The sequence below is a fragment of the Anabrus simplex genome, chromosome 3 (assembly GCF_040414725.1).
Source record: "Anabrus simplex isolate iqAnaSimp1 chromosome 3, ASM4041472v1, whole genome shotgun sequence".
Classification (NCBI taxonomy): Eukaryota; Metazoa; Arthropoda; class Insecta; order Orthoptera; family Tettigoniidae; genus Anabrus; species Anabrus simplex.
In genome coordinates, this window is record NC_090267.1 from 280604037 (window position 1) to 280621177 (window position 17141).

General features: G+C 37.3%; 1 protein-coding gene across 3 annotated transcripts in view; it reads right to left on the reverse strand.

The window, feature by feature from the left end:
• LOC136866258 (bromodomain-containing protein 2) overlaps positions 1-17141 on the reverse strand; it is a 709923-nt gene that overhangs the window by 403826 nt on the left and 288956 nt on the right. For all 3 annotated transcript variants that reach the window (XM_067143061.2, XM_067143058.2, XM_067143060.2), the window contains exon 10: positions 9265-9339. In XM_067143061.2, coding sequence (XP_066999162.2) covers positions 9265-9339 — 75 coding nt within the window. The remainder of the gene's footprint in view (positions 1-9264; positions 9340-17141) is intronic.

Sequence of the window (17141 nt, forward strand, 5' to 3'; positions counted from 1 at the left end):
TCTTGTTCATGAATGCTACGCAGCAAGATGTTGTGTAACCATTGTGTAAACATCACGAGGAGGAAGGGGAAAGAATTCAGCAATTTCTTCTTGATATTGGTGATGAAGATAGCTCAGAATTATCTGATAGTGTTTTTAGCAGTGATAGTGTGTCTGAGAACTGTGACTCCGCTTGCAAAAGTGATAGTGAGGATGAAGATAACTCCATACATAACCTCAAAACATCAAACAATTGGAACTGGAATTTGGCCAGTAATGTTCCGAAAGGCAATGTGTGTGCAGTTGTTGGGGGGCTGAGTACTATAATCAGGAGGCGTCTGGGTAATAATGCTGCAGAATATGAGGTGGGTTTGTTCCTTACTGACACTTTTTGGGAAGGAATTAGCAAGGAAACCAATACCTGTGCAAATAAAATAACCTATTCTGTTGAAAACGACCCAATTTAAAAGACGTACGACGAAGCTCGCTGGTTCCCAGTCACTGCATATGAGCTAAAAGCACACTTCGCTTTTTGTATATTGATGTCACAGTCAAAGAAATCAACACAACAACGTTATTGGACTAAACGAAGCATTGTGGAGTCCCCTATATTTCAAGAAACAATGCCCTACAGATGATTTCCAGCAATATCAAGATATCTACAGTTTGCCACACATTAACAAGAAACAGAAAGGGATAAATTGAGAAAATTAAGACCAGTAATTGACCTTCTCTTCGAATGATTTCAGAAAGTTCACACTCCTGGTGAAAAAGTAGTTATTGATGAAAGCCTCATAAAGTTCCCAGGTAGATTAGGTTAAGTCCAGTGCAATCCTTCAAAAAGGCACAATTTGGACTGAAAATCTATAAAGTATGCGAGGCTAAGAGTGCATATTGTTGGAACTTCAAGATTTATACATCAAGAGAAAACCATGATGTGGGTGGGGCAGGGGATGGAATTCAGCTGCTAACAAGTGAACAATGAAACAATGAAATTTTTATCTTTAAATATATTCTATTTGGTTATCAGAATGGACAACAAAACAGCGAGCTGAGACGGCATATGCAAGAACATGCGTATAATATAGAACAAGCAGACCGACAGGGTTTCTCATCAGAATATGAATGACGTGGGAAGAACTTGTTGTGGACAATGCAAACTCGGAAAATGCCCAGAGTCTAATTTTCTTCTTATAATATGTTTATAGTTATCCAGGTACTCGAACCTATATAAATATTAATCCAAATGTAGAATATCTAGCCTTGCAAGGCTTTTAATGATTTTACAAATCTATCCGCAGCCGTTACGTTGTCATAGGCCTAATTACTTCCCCAATAAAATGTAAATAGTATGTTTTGATGTGTGATGCCATAATTTCAGACGCTTCTAATATAATCCGGTAAAAGATTGGTTGACTATCCTGTTATAATTAGCACAAATCAACCTTAAAATAAATGGTGGTAGTGCAACGCGTTCATTTTCCTTATAACTGTCATAGTTCTTACTATTCCATAGGCCTACAGTCTTGACAACTGATCAACTTGTAACATGTTTCCAATTAATTAAGCGAAATATCGTTAATGATGATGGTGACAACAACAATAATAATAATAATAATAATAATAATAATAATGATAATAATAATAATAATAATAATAATAATAATAATAATAATAACAACAACCTGAAATTAAGAGGTGGCATAAAATCGCAAAAAAAAAAAAAAAAATCTTCATTAATGGTGACATAGTGAGTCCTCTAGAGGTTATGTTCACTCTCTCACACAAAGGAACAAGAATATTCATAACTCTCACTTTATTAAAACTAAACCTTCTTTAAATTGTTGGTCACATTACGTTTCTACAGGATTTTCTATCTCTACTGTGTGCCGGAAATCTTTCTGTGAATGAAATGCAACATATTCGGCAAAATCATTATCGCCCATCTTGCTGCAACATAAGTGAGTCACTCAAATGTGTGTGGGAAGTCCACTTATAGCAATAAGTGGGACACTTAAGTAGGTAATATGAAATGAAACCTGGCTTATAAGGGGCACTTATGTGCAAGTGCTGTCTATGAATTTGGCCCTTAAAGTATTGTGTGGACCACTAGTCAATGAATATTGGAGTTAGTTTTACTTCTTACATTTTTGAAACCATGTGTTGAAAAGTGCACGGCCAAAAAAGCAGCAACTAATGATGATGCTTGTTGTTTACAGGGGCCGAAGATCTAGGACATCAGCCCCTAATGGTACGAAATGGATTCAGGAGGCCAAATGGACTGTATTGTGATTGACCTATCTAAGGCATTTGATGGGGGTAGATCATGGAAGACTACTGGCAAAAATGAGTGCAATTGGACTAGAAAAAAGAGTGACAATGGGTGGCTATATTTCTAGAAAATAGAACTCGGAGAATTAGAGTAGGCAAAGCTTTATCTGACCCTGTAATAATTAAGAGGGGAATTCCTCAAGGCAGTATTATTGGACCTTTTTTGCTTATATATATCAATGATATGTGTAAAGAAGTGGAATCAGAGATAAGGCTGTTTGCACATGATTAGAGGCATGATTTTTTCGCATTAAGGATAAGCGCGACAAGAAATCTTTTGAAGCGATATTGAGACATCTTAATGAATCATATGGATCTAGTTAAGAAATTAGTCATTTTGTTTTCGTGAATTACAGCGACAAGGCCCATTTAGAGCGAAATTTACTTATTTTGCAATAAGTGCGAAAATTCAGCAAAATTCATGGAAAATAACGATCTTGAAATTGTATTCCAATATCACGTGTGTGAAGGGAAAGGAGACAATATGATTTATCATTTCGACAGAAGTATTTCTTCGCATTAATATTGTACAAAATCCCTTAAAAGTATGGCCATAAAGGGTGAAAGCTACGGCCATGTAGGGTGAAAGGGTAATTTGTTATGTAATCTTGATCAGGGTTATATTATAGTCTTATCAAGATGACATAAGGATTAATAAATGATTATCAATATTGTTTCTCTTTATTTATATTTCACATGAATAATTCGCAAATTTCACGAATTAAACTTTTTATGAATTATTTTAGGAAATGATTAACGCGAAATTAAAGCGATGGGGTCAGCCCTATTTCATGAAAAATTGTTTCCTTTTCGCAAAATCCAACAAATATTAATGCGAAAAAATCATGCCCCTACACATGATGTTACTCTGTACAGAGTAATAAATAAGTTACAAGATTGTGAGCAGCTGCAGGGTGACCTCAACAGTGTTGTGAGATGGTCGGTAGACAACGGTATGATGATAAACGGGGTTAAAAGTCAGGTTGCGAGTTTCACAAATAGGAAAAGTCCTCTCAGTTTTAATTATTGCACTGAAGGGGTGAAAGTTCCTTTTGGGGATCATTGTAAGTACCTAGGTGTTAATATAAGAAAAGACCTTCATTGTGATAATCAAATATGATTGCTCATAAAGGGTACAGATCTCTGCACATGGTTATGAGGGTATTTAGGGGTTGTAGTAAGGATGTAAAGGAGAGGGCATATAAGTCTCTGGTAAGACCCCAATTAGAGTATGGTTCCAGTGTATGGGACCCTCATCAGGATTACTTGAATCAAGAACTGGAAAAATCCAAAGAAAAGCAGCCCGATTTGTTCTGGGTGATTTCTGACAAAAGAGTAGCATTACAAAAATGTTGCAAAGTTTGGGACGGGAAGATTTGGGAGAAAGGAGACGAGCTGCTTGATTAAATGGTATGTTCCAAGCTGTCAGAGGAAAGATGCGTGGGAGGACATCAGTAGACGAATAAGTTTGAATGGTGTCTTTAAAAGTAGGAAAGATCAACAATATGAAGATGGAGTTGGAATTCAAGAGGACAAATTGGGGCAAATATTCGTTTATAGGAAGGGGAGTTAGGGATTGGAATAACTTACCAAGAGAAATGTTCAATAAATTTCCAATTTCTTTGCGATCATTTAAGAAAAGGCTAGGAAAACAACAGATAGGGAATCTGCCACCTGGGCGACTGCCCTAAATGCAGGTCAGTAGTGATTGACTGATTGAATGTAATGACAATTTAAAAGTCCAAAACATCCATTGACCAGGATTCAAAACGTGATGACAAGAATGAATGGATGAATATGAATTTAAAATAATCAGTGGATCCGACCCGCAATGCCCCACATTCCTAGAAACTATCATAAAACAACAGCATTTCTGACTTATGGACTGTGCCTAAAGCACAATCCTGAATCGATGGTGCAGGTTGTCTAAAGGGGTCCAAAATCCATGTCATCAGCCCCTCATAATGGTACTTATCACTAGTAAAGTAGGACCATGGTATTAACCATGTTGTGGTACTGATCAAAAGTAGCATAGACTCGCGGTATTCCAGACATTATGGCACTATTCACAAGCAATGCCATACGAGCATGTCACTAAATTTTACACTATTGAGAATCTTCCAGTGTTTTGAATATTTATTTTGCCTTTTGGCAAATTTTTTATTTATATGTTAACAGTACATGTTTCGTTCCTTGTTTAGGAACATCCTCAGCTGTTATAGTGGCTTAGGTGAATGGTTAAGATTTTAAAATACATAGATTTAGAAATACATTGATTCACTTAAAAACTAAATACGAATTAAGATAGATGATATTAAAAACAGTGTGGGGTTAGTGTGTTACTGGTATGGGAGCAGATGATTACATGGTTGATTGACTTAAAACTATGTCTATTCATTAGAATAGTTGTTCAAAAAATTTTTCACTTTGTTACATAAAAAGTCTGTATGCAATTAAAATTCTTTAAAAAAATGTTTGACTTCATAACATTGTTCGAATTGTTGAAAGTTTTTCTTCCTTTCCTTCCAGGTAAGTTGTATGCTGTGTGCTTGCTTATAGTGCTTTTGACTGAGTCTAATGTGGAAACTTTTGGAGCTGATTGCTGATCTATTAATGTGAAGGGAGCCTCGTTTCAAATTTCTTGCTATAGCTGAATTTAGTGATTAAATTTTGATACGGAAAATGAAGCTGATTACTTGCAATACGAGCATGTTACGCTGACCTATGGTTTCTCAAATTGCGGAGCCACTTACAGGCCATGCAAACCTATGGTGTTCCTCACATAGGTGTACTAATCACAGGGACACGTACTATCCCGTGGTGTTCCTCACACACTGGGTACTAATGGCAGGCAACGCAGACCCTCATATAGTGGTACTAATCACAGGCAACATAAGCCCATGGTGTTCCGCATGTAGTGCCACTAATCATGGGTACTGTAAATCCCAGCCTGATTCACACACTGTTGCTACTAACCTAACGTAGTAAAGGTGACCCATGGTGTTCCCCGCATGATGGCACTAATTACAATTAGTCTCATGGTCCTAATTCGCTCATCCCTTGGCCGCTCCTTCTAGTCGCCTCTTACTACAGGCAGGAGATAGTGTGGGTGTATTCGTCTACATACCCACAGGGGTTGCGGAAACCTATAAAATAAAGTCCCCATTTGTGACTATTTATTACAGCCAGGCACGCATCAATTTTTGGTAATGAGACAAAGTCTCTCACAGTGCATTGGCACTGCCGGTAGCTCCATGTAGCCTACACAGTGGCCTCCACAGTATGCACTAGCCATGCGTCTTGGTGGGTGTGCAATTTACCAACTGATGAGCCCAACTTAGCACACTGGGGGAAAACGCTGGCAACCAGGAATGAGTTAGCTGGAAAATTTATAATGTCCAATAAGGGACCATTTATATTGGTATTATAAATTTACTAATTCGGGACAAATATTTCAGGTTCCCTACCGGAATCAATATTTATATGAAACAACGAAAGGCGTTGGATATAATCATAATAATAATAAAACGAGAATTATGGAAATTGTCCTCAAAATCGGAAATAGGTCAAGGCAGTCGTGAGGAAGGCCGAAAAAAATAAGAAATCTCATGGTTTAAGAATGCTCAATGAATACCTACACAAGCTAGTGAAGGGCAAAGGACAACAATGTTGACATTTGTTAATGGACGCCATCAGTACGAAATCCATTAAACATCCTGATACCAGTATAGGATCAAAAGATGTCAAATACGATGGATGGGAGAGAAGTTAGCACCTTTATCCAGTAAACAATCATTCAAAAAACCCACAGTGATATTATTATTCAACTGGTCTCGTATCAATTTTTAGATAAAACAACAGGACATATGAACATGTTATTAGTAATTAGGGACCTGAAAAATTAGCATCTATTTGTTTCAAAATTAGCATCTATTTTTCCAAAATTAGAATCTATTTACCCGCATGGTATTATTAATTTTAACGATTCCCAGTTTATGAAGTGCAATTATTCTGCTTGGTTCACTCATAGTACAAATTCATTGTTCAAACAAAAACATTGTCTGTACTTCGATATTGCTTTTTTACAAACTGCACCGCCTGTCTGTAACCACTGTGTTGTAATGAGACAACACACACTCAAATTCGGTATCCTTCAATTTTGTGCGTGGTTTCTATGTCATACCTACATCGTGTAACTTATTGTTGACACAGAAAATACTACATGAATGAATAGTCATTAAGATAAGGTATAAATAACAAAACTAGACACCACCTGCAAACAATTTAAAGAATAATTGACTCAAAGAGCATGACAGAACTCCCTCTCCCAAGGCGACGGTCATCAGGCTGACGATGCTCAAAACTTGCTATATAACCTTACCTGTCTACCCCTGAAATTAAATTTAGGTAACATGAGAGTTTTTAGAGTAAAAGTTAACATACGCTTAACTATTAAATTTACTGAGAATGAAAGTTTATAAAAAGTCTAATATTACTCACAATAAACAGTTACATCTCCATCTTGTCCACTTCACAAACAACTTAATATTTACACTGTACATACATACCTCATGTGGTATACCTTCTAATAGATTCTGCACATATAATTTTCACTCACCGTATTAATTAGTAAGGACAAGATGCCCCAACTCACATTATGATTTAAAACCAGTTATTTGCTAAGTGCATCCCTAACCTAACACAACGCTCACTTCTTAAATTTTGACTTCTGAGCCTTTCAATTTGCCACCATCTATAGGTTGGTTGGTTAATCCAAAACATAACCACACAAGAAATACTGCATGAATTCTCCTCATCTTTATCCAGATTGCAGACTGCTTAGCCTATTGCTGACAATTTAGAAGTAAGCTACGAGATCTTCGTCCCATTTTGACCTCGTATATACACGGAACAAGAAGCACCATCACCATTTGAGAATACCAAGTCATGTCACTGTATGAGGTATTAACAGAAGACACCTCAACATGCTAGACGATATCAAATCAAATCTTAGCTACGTACAATGTCAAGTCAAGTGTCTGGAAAGAAAATATCAAATTACATGAAGTGAAGAGAACTGCAGCCAAACAAGTATGAATGAAAACTGTTCACACACCGAGTCCACACTCGTTACTGAATCTGAATACACATCGGACAATGTGAAAGAAAAATGACCCCAGTTCCATTCTCGCGTAAGTTTTTTAAAAGTTCTCTCTACGATAAATAGTTAACAAACATGGTATTCTTCCAAGAATACGTAGGTAACGAACAATTGGGCTATAACTTATTTCATCAAGTTGTAACTAGTTTTGTGAACCACATACATATTACCTCCACACTGCGCATTTAAAGGCTGCCCACAATGAGCAATTCCGCGGCGAGGGACAATTAATAGTCTTATAAAACATCACCGTACACCATCTCTCACCAACCGCTCACTGGGAATGACCATTAAAGAGCAATGCACTCTTAACTCTGTAATTGTACAGTAATAAAGCTCCCGTAAAATGCTCGTGCAGCAACCACTTCGCGGTATCAATTGTTGTCAATAGCAATAATCAGCAACTGTAACAGTCATGCACAATAATACCCGATAATAGCAATGAACTCTTAGCACGCACACACATATACAGACTTGCTCCATGCAGCACAGCGTACGCCAAAATCCACATGTTGCAACACTTTAAACCATCTTCAACTGTCTTTATTCATATAGTAGCTGTTATCCTGGTTGCATAACCTTTACTGCTACGCCATGTGCAGATTCATACACAAATTTAGGTTACACCAATATAAAGAAACATAGGCTAGATACATAATTCCCTACAACCAAATATTCTTAGAATATAATGTTCTTATATCTCAATTCAAAACTCACAAGATATCTATTACTTTATATTAAAAATTATTTCATGAAAACTTCCTAACCTAAAAATTGCGAGTCATACACTCGTACAGATACAATCGTACCCGTTCAATGAAATCAAAACCTACCCGGTAAATATACTTCACGTACAGTTCTCACATATGGCAGCTCTTCATTTGAGAACTCAGTAATCCAGGATCTCAGCACCTTGCTTTCCAGCTTTTCCAGAGGTATATTTGCTTGGCAAATACGTCAACTGTGTGTTTCGAGAAGTTATCTCTGGAAATTTTTCGTCGTTTACAACTATCAAACTGTGTAAGCATTGAAGATTGCCTTCTTTGAAGCGTACTAGCAGCAGGGGTTGAACTTTCATTATCGCGTCGCTTAACCACGTGTTTTTCAGATTTAACATGTTTCACAATGCTATCTTTTTCCCCACCCAACTCGGCAATTACAACACTTGCAAAGCACTGCAGCTGAATCTGTGGCATATAAACAATCTCTGAATATTGCTGTGCCCTCTTGTGCGCAGTTTCTGTCGTGTGCCCGATAACCTAAACGATCGCCACGACTTTCTACTTTTCACTAGTTTGAATTCTGAACAACAGGAAAACAATGCGGTGTCTAACTCGTTATTTCCATGACACTCGATTTAAATTTCGATAAAAATCGACACAGATCTAATTCCCCTTGCTATTTCCATTGTAAATATCGATTAAAGTCAGCAGGCAGCAATCGATCGGCTACTTTTCTTCATCAATCGGAACTGTCCAAAAATTTATGCATCACATTTTGAGTATTTCTGACGATTTTGCCAAAATATGTTTTTCTTGCCAGTAAAATAGTACATTTTCTTAGAATTCGCACCAAAATCACACATTCATACTAATTTCGTATTTTGAGTCACAATTTGCATTTTGTCGCACTTCTATTTATGCGAAAAATGACTTTGTTCCACATTAGAATTACCGTAGGTTTGGATTCAGAACAAGATTAAAAAATTCGCATTTACTGCAAATGCGATTTTTTCAGGTAACTATTAATAATCTACAAAGAACAATGAAGCAGACAATACCAATGGAACATACCTGAGACAAGCCAGAACTCATAATAGGAAGAGTTGACTGATGGTAAGGAAGGCCATCCTCGGATTGACGCTGAGGCTGAAACAAAAGGTTAATCCAAGAAATTAATGAAGAAATTTTTGTCAAAATACTGGTATGCGATATCAACATGCATCAAGTTAAGGAAAATCTCGCATTAGTCTAGTGTCACAACTGAAGCAAATCCTTATTTAAAAATTCTACTGAAGTTACATATACATTACATCACCATAATCATAATACTAAAGATAGAAACATTCAAAAAAAGTCAATATGAAGAATCAAGATAACATTACATATATACATTATAGTCTGCAAGCCTCTGTGAATTTACTAAACATCGCCACAATCCTGTATTTGCATCTAGCGCTGTGGCATCATTTAGTTCTATACCTCTTACCTTTAAATCGTTAGAAACCAAGTCTAACCATCATCGTCTTGGTCTCCCTCTACTTCTCTCACCCTCCATAACAGAGTCCATTATTTTCCTAGGTAACCTATCCTCCTCCACTCCCCTCACATGACCCCATCACCGAAGCTGGTTTATGCGTGCAACTTCATGCATCGAGCTCATTCCTAAATTAGCATATACCTCCTCATTCCGAGTACCCTACTGCCATTGTTCAAACTTGTTTGTACCAGCAATCATTCTCGCTACTTTCATGTATGTTACTTTAACTTAGGAATAAGATATCCGGAGTACACCCAGCTTTCGCTCCAGTAAAGCAGAAAGTTGGTCTGAAAACAGAGCGATGTAAAAATAGATTCGTCTGGGACCTGACTTCCTTCTTACAGAATACTGTTGATCGCAACTGCGAACTCACTACATACCTGCAAACTTTTAGAAATCAGAAATAGGAAGATATTTTAATTCATGGATTTGATCACATATATTGTGCCACAATTTCTGAGGGGAAAAAAAAAAAACACCCCGACAAGATAAAAGGCATACATGTCTACAGTTATAATACAAAATTGACCATTAAATTTAAAATCTTAAACTAAGAAATCATAAAAATGGTTGCAAGAAAATGTAACGAACGCGGAAGAATATCCTTAATAGTTTTTTTTATTTGACTGTGAAATGAAAGTAAATTTGAACCACACAATAAGAAAGTAACAAACTCATTCTTTCGTCCCAATTAACTGAGTCACTAGTCTCTCTCGCTTGTAGGACAATTTCCATCCAGAATTCCCAGCTGTAAAGCGCACACGCTGCTGTATTGTGCGACAAACACGATAAAATCGCCATATAAAGCATCAAAAATGCCTAAATACGCTTGAATATTACTAGGACATACGAATTATCCTAGGGCAAGAGTATTGACCGTACAGGAGGTTATATTGGTCAAAAATGGAAGAAGTAAAAAATAAATCGAAAAATAGGAAGACGAGTTAAGAAATGGAAAGTTACTGAGTAAATCGGAAGGGTTGGCAAGTATGTCACTGCATTGGCTTTACCACACCTTGATTCAATCTCACTATATTACCATCATACTTGAAAATATCGACCTTTTCTAGCTTTGTATCACCAATCTGACATTCAATTCTCTTGAATTTCTTCCGTACTGACATCAATTTATTCTTCGAGAGGCTAATTTTCATACCATACTCATTGCACCTATTTTCAAATTCCAAGATATTAGACTGCAGGCTTTCAGCACAATCTGCCATTAAGACCAAGTTGTCAGCATAGGCCAAACTACTTACTACATTTCCACCTAACTGAATCCCTCCCTGCCATTATATAGCTTTCAGGAGATGATTCATGTAAACTATGAACAGCAAAGATGAAAGATTACAGTCTTGTCTAACCCCTGTAAGTACCCTGAACCAAAAACACATTCTACCATCAATTCTAACTGAAGCCCAATTGTCAGCATAAATGCCTTTGACTGATTTTAATAAATGTACCTTTAATCCCACAGACCCCAGTATGGCGAACATCTTTTCCCTCGGTACCCTGTCATATGCTTTCTCTAGATCTATGAAACATAAACAACTGCCTATTCCTCTCGTAGTATTTTTCAATTACCTGGCGTGTACTGAAAATCTGATCCTAACAGGCCATCTGTGGTCTGAAACAACACGGGTTTTCATCCAATTCCTCTCAACTACTGATCACACCCTCCCTTCCAAGATGCCAGTGAATACTTTTTTTGCCTGGTATACTAATCAATGAGATACCTCGATAGTTGTTGCAATCCTTCCTGTTCCCTTGCTTATAGATAGGTGCAATTACTGCTTTAGTCCAATCTGAAGGTACCTTACCAACACTCCATGCTAATCTTACTACTCTATGAAGCCATTTCATCCCTGCCTTCCCATTATACTTCACCATTTCAGGTCTAATTTCATCTATTCCTGCTGCCTTATGACAATGGAATTTATTTACCATCCATTTCACTTTCTCAAGCGTTAATTTCACCAACATCATTTTCCTCCTCCCCATGAGCTTGGCTATTCGCAACACCACCAGGAAGATTTCCTTTTACGCTGAGAAGATGTTCAAAATATTCCCTCCACCTGTCCAGTGATTCCCTGGGATGCATTATGAGTTCACGTGAATTACTCAAAACACTGTTCATTTCCTTTTTCCCTCCTTCCTAAGATTCTTTATTACTGTCCAGAAAGGTTTCCCTGCTTCTTGACCTAGCCTTTCCAGGTTATAACCAGAATCTTCCCACTTCTTTTTGGTTTCAACAACTATTTGTTTTGCGCTGTTTCTTTCATCTACGTTCAAATCCCTGCCTGCCTCGGCCCTTGTTTGGAGCCATATCTGATGAGCCTTCTTTTTACGTTTACAAGCAGCTCCCACTTCATCATTCCATCAAGATATTCGCCTTTTACCATCTTTAGACAAAGTTGTTCTTAGGCATTCCCTTGCTGTTTCTACTACAGCATCCCTGTATGCCACCCATTCTCCTTATATATCCTGAACCTGCTTACTGTCTACTGTTTGAAACTTCTCACTAATCATATCCATGTACTTCTGTCTAATTTCCTAGTCCTGGAGATTTTCTACCCTTATTCGTCTGCAGACAGATTTCACTTTCTCTACCCTAGGCCTAGAGATACTTAGTTCACTAAAGATCAGATACTGGTCCGTATCATCGAAAAATCCCCGGAAAACTCATACATTCCTAACAGATTTCCTGAATTCTAAGTCGGTTAAGATATAGTCTATTATGGATCTGGTACCCCTAGCCTCCCATGTGTAGCGGTGAATAGCCTTATGCTGGAAGAATGTATTCATAATTGCTAAACCCATACTAGCACAGAAGTCCAGCAAACTCTTCCCATTCGCTTCCGTATCTTCCCCGCATTTACCAATCACCCGTTCGTATCCTTCAGTTCTATTTCCAACTCTTGCACTGAAATCGCACATTAGCACTATTCTATCCTTGTTGTTGACCCTGACGACGATTCCACTCAACGCTTCATGAAACAGCTGTTCTCTATTTAAAAAAAAAAAAAAAAAAAAAAAAAAAAATATATATATATATATATATACATATATATCGAAATGAAAGGACAACAGCCTTCTCAGGGTTCGAATGGAGTGGAACAAAGAATTTGCGGAGCAGAGCCTGTCGACACCTAAGATTCACATTGAAGTACTCTTATCCCGGCTATAAATTCAATTCCAACAATGACACAAAGATCACACGATTAAAAATACCAATCATATCAGAGAATGAGTTATCGACTATCGTGGACTTGCCTTCGACCAAGACAGACTACGATAAATTGTAGTCGGTCTTGATAAGACCGAGCGTGCTTCGACCCACACAAACAATCAATTGTACGGAAGTGGAGCGATTATCTATTGTTAACGTTTCAAATTTTTGCCCACGAATTCGTAAAATGACACCGTCCATCCGTAAAACCGTAAAATGCGGCAATTTCCGTACATTTTATGGACAAACCGTAAAAGTTAGCAGATATGAAACAGACACTGTGAAAAAAAATTTTTAATTTCATTATAACGGGGATTTCCCGACAGGTAAGGAATTAACGCATCCGCTCAAGTGGAAATTAGGTTACACTGTTACACTGTATTTGAGCACACTGGATGACGATATTACTACGCGATTTACTTTATGTATGTAGGAAGCTGGAGCCAGTCCCTGCTATGAATGGTGTGAAAATGTCGCTCAGTTGGTCTGTGCAAGTATATCAGTGTGCTTGGCAGACTGATGTGCAATAGCAACTTCTGGCTCGGTGAGGAAAGCAAAGGGAAACTACCTCACTCCTCATTTCCCTAGTATGCCTCTTCAGTGACACCTAGGCCATCTATGACAGCTAATGGTTTACCTGTTGAGGATCCAACCAGCCTTCGGGCTGAATACCCAACATACAACATACATGTAGGAAGCATGAAGGATAATTCGCAAGATTTCCACATACCATATTTTCTGGAATGTGCCCTCTTCAGAAACTCGGAACTAAGTTTTTCTTCAAAGCACTTGCCTTTTTGAGCTGATAAAAGTTTCACCAAAGTTTGTTCAGATAGCAAGGATCTGAACTGTGTTTTCGTCTTTGTGACTCTGCTAAAAATCCTTTCACATTCTGCATTGCTATGTGGAATTGATAAAATAGCAAGCTTCACCTTATAAAGTGTCATATTTAAGTACACCATCAGCTGATTTCATCTGACCAACCAATGCCCAGTGAACACCAATTCTTCCTTTTGCCAGGTCTGTTTCTTCGAGCTGAAAGTTAAAGAACTGGGAGTGCAGAATATCAGTTTCTTTATCTAAATGATCCATTACACTAGACAGAATGTTTGGAAACTTGCTAATGAAAAATCTAAGGCTAGAAAACGATGCCTTACTTATAGCAGAAATATTTGCAACTTCTGCATTGATTTAAACTTCATCTTTGAACAGAAATTTGCGTAGTATGTAGCCACATGAAGAAGAGAAAGATTTTCTAACAGACATAAGAATATGCACTATTCCTCAGACTTCAAATTATTCACCAAAACAAACACAAGTTCGCTATCATCAGATCACAATCATCCTTTTGATTTGCTGGAGTATGATAATCTACATCAAAGAGAGAGGAGGGGCTTTTAATAATGTGTGGTTTTACAAACCCTGCCATCAAATTCTTCAGTAGTTCCTCCAAAACTGACCTCAATAAGTGGATGTGCAACATACTTGACTGAAGAACTACATTTGGATTCTCAAAGATATCTATAAAACTTGAGAGAAAAAGGCAAAAATATTTATGTAAATTTGAGGAATGGGACATGAACAGATGTTGTTCAGTGACAAAGCATGGCTCTTAGGGCCATTCTCTCCAAATCGAGTTAAACCTGGTATAAATTAAACCCGTTTAACTTTAGTACCTAGTTTAAAGTTGCGTCCATTTTCTCCACCAATTTCTGACACTCGTTTAGTTTAAACGGGCGAGCTGTCGTTGGCGCTAACGTTGGCTGCACTGAAGGAATAGTCGAAGGCATGGTCGATTGGAATTGGCCAATCAGAGACAAGTAATTCAATGACCGACATTTTTGTAATAATATCAGCTGTTTGTGGCGAATTAATGCTATCGTACGTAGTGAATAAAGAACAAATTCGGCGGGATATTAGCTTTACTGATAAATAAATTGTTTACATTTGTGCGAAGTGTTGTATCATATAATTCTACCTATTGATGTCTACAATTTATTGGAACGCACTTTTATTTCTTATTTTTCTCTGTCATGCTTTTCCATAAACAAGTACCGTGGGCCTAATACGTGTCTTTTGATGACTATTGTCTTACGGAACACACGGGAACGTTGAAATATTAAAATCCTGGTCTTTCAGCAATAGGCCTACGGTATTCCTTTCCTCAGAAAATCAACATTTATGTGAATTTCAAGTAAACAAATTCCAAGCATGCTCGGGATCTATCTCCTATCAAAATCCATCGCCCTCGGCCGGGATCAATCTCACAAACATTGGATCCAGCAGACAGACCACTGAGGATGTATTTTATTTGGAAATATATTACTTGATTCCATATTAGTTTATAACATAACCAAGTTCGCGATATGCCGTACTGTATGCATAATACTCTTCTCCCCATAGCATTAATATGTCTATTGCTGGTATGCTGGCAATAGATACGATGAAACATTCTTAACTATAATCTATTCTATCACAAGTTTACTAGCAAGCATGAAATACTTTATTGTTTTTCTGATCCTATAAATATATAATCTAGCGATTAGAAATTGTATAACACCGCCTCTCCTACCGTGCCGGTCAACATTCCGATGGTAAAAATATTTTCGACAAATTAGATTCGAACCGTCTTGAAGAGCGGATGTATTACACGACTTATGTAGGAATATTTGTATGCTTCACATTACAGTATTCATACCACGAACAGTATTTTACAGTATATAATATTATAAGGAGACTGCAATTTAAGGTCTGTGGTCCCCGTTGTTAATGAAAAAAATGCCTGCGCATCATATCTTAAAGCAACCAGAATCATTGCTTCTAGCGAAATAGCATTATTTCGTGCAGTTGACGTTTTAAATGAATCCTTCTTCGATACTAGACAATCCTTGCTGTTCGCTTATGAATTATAAATCCATCAAAGAACTCCGTTACATCCGATTTTCCAAGATTGTAAACTTTTGTTGGAACGCGGCTTCTTAACCTCTCTTGCACATCAAAATTATTTCCTATTTAACCAAAGACTTCAATAAATTCTCCCATTTTTCTAATGTTAATACTAGGTTATAATTTTAGTACGTTTTTCATTAAAGTGCTGCAGTACTGGTAGTCAAAACTAACCCTTCGATTAGGAAAATCACAGATACGTTAATAAAATGTCAAGAAGGTTGAATATTAACAGCAGTTTAAACCAACAATATAGAAGGTTTAACTCTGAGCCAGGTTTAAACTTGACACAAAGTTTAAACCAATATGGGGAAAATGAATGTTAGTTTAAACTCAGACTTAAACCAGATTAAAATAAACCTAGTTTAAACTCATTTGGGGAAAACGGCCCTTAGTGTCATCAGTAGTTTAAGTTTTTTTTTTTTTTTTTTCTTTTCTTTTGGGAGTGAAACTGATGACTCCTCCTTTTAACTGAGGAGGGCAGTGAAATGTTAAGACAATTCTTTGCTTCACCTTTTCAGACTCGAGACACGTCTGCACTTAGAGTATGCTTAGCTATCTTGTAAGTCTTCAAAGTTCACATCTGAGAATTCTTACAATTTTGTTACTGAATGAAGTAATCAAAGAGCCCCACTGCAGCAAAATCCTATCTAAACACCTTCTTAGTGATAAACATCCAGCAGACACATGCTTCAGAATTTTCCTGATCTCTGTGTTGTGTAAAATCTCTTTGCACATCTTTCCAGATCAACAAAATTCCTTAATCCTACCATTACTGGAGCATTATCAGCATCAAGAGAAAAAGATTGGCAATGTTAGGTCCAGTAGCATCCCTTTCTAAATTAGGCACAGAGAGCAGACAACTCTGAATTTCTTTTTTTTTTTTTTTTTTTATGCAAGCTGCTTTACGTTGCACAGACTCAGATAGGGCGTATGGCGACGATGGGTCAAGAAGGGCTAAGAGTGGGAAGGAAGCAGCCGCGGCCTTAATTAAGGTACAGCCCCAGCATTTTACTGGTGTGAAAATGGGAAACCACAGAAAACCATCTTCAGGGCTACCGAAAGTGGGGTTCGAACCCACTATATCGTGAATACTGGATACTGGCCGCACTTAAGCGACTGCAGCTACCGAGCTCATTGAATTCAGGCCTAAATTTTTTTTTTACAACAATAGGATATATTTTCAATTCGCTTTTATTGCTACCATCAGTAGCAAAAGAAAATGCATTCACTTGA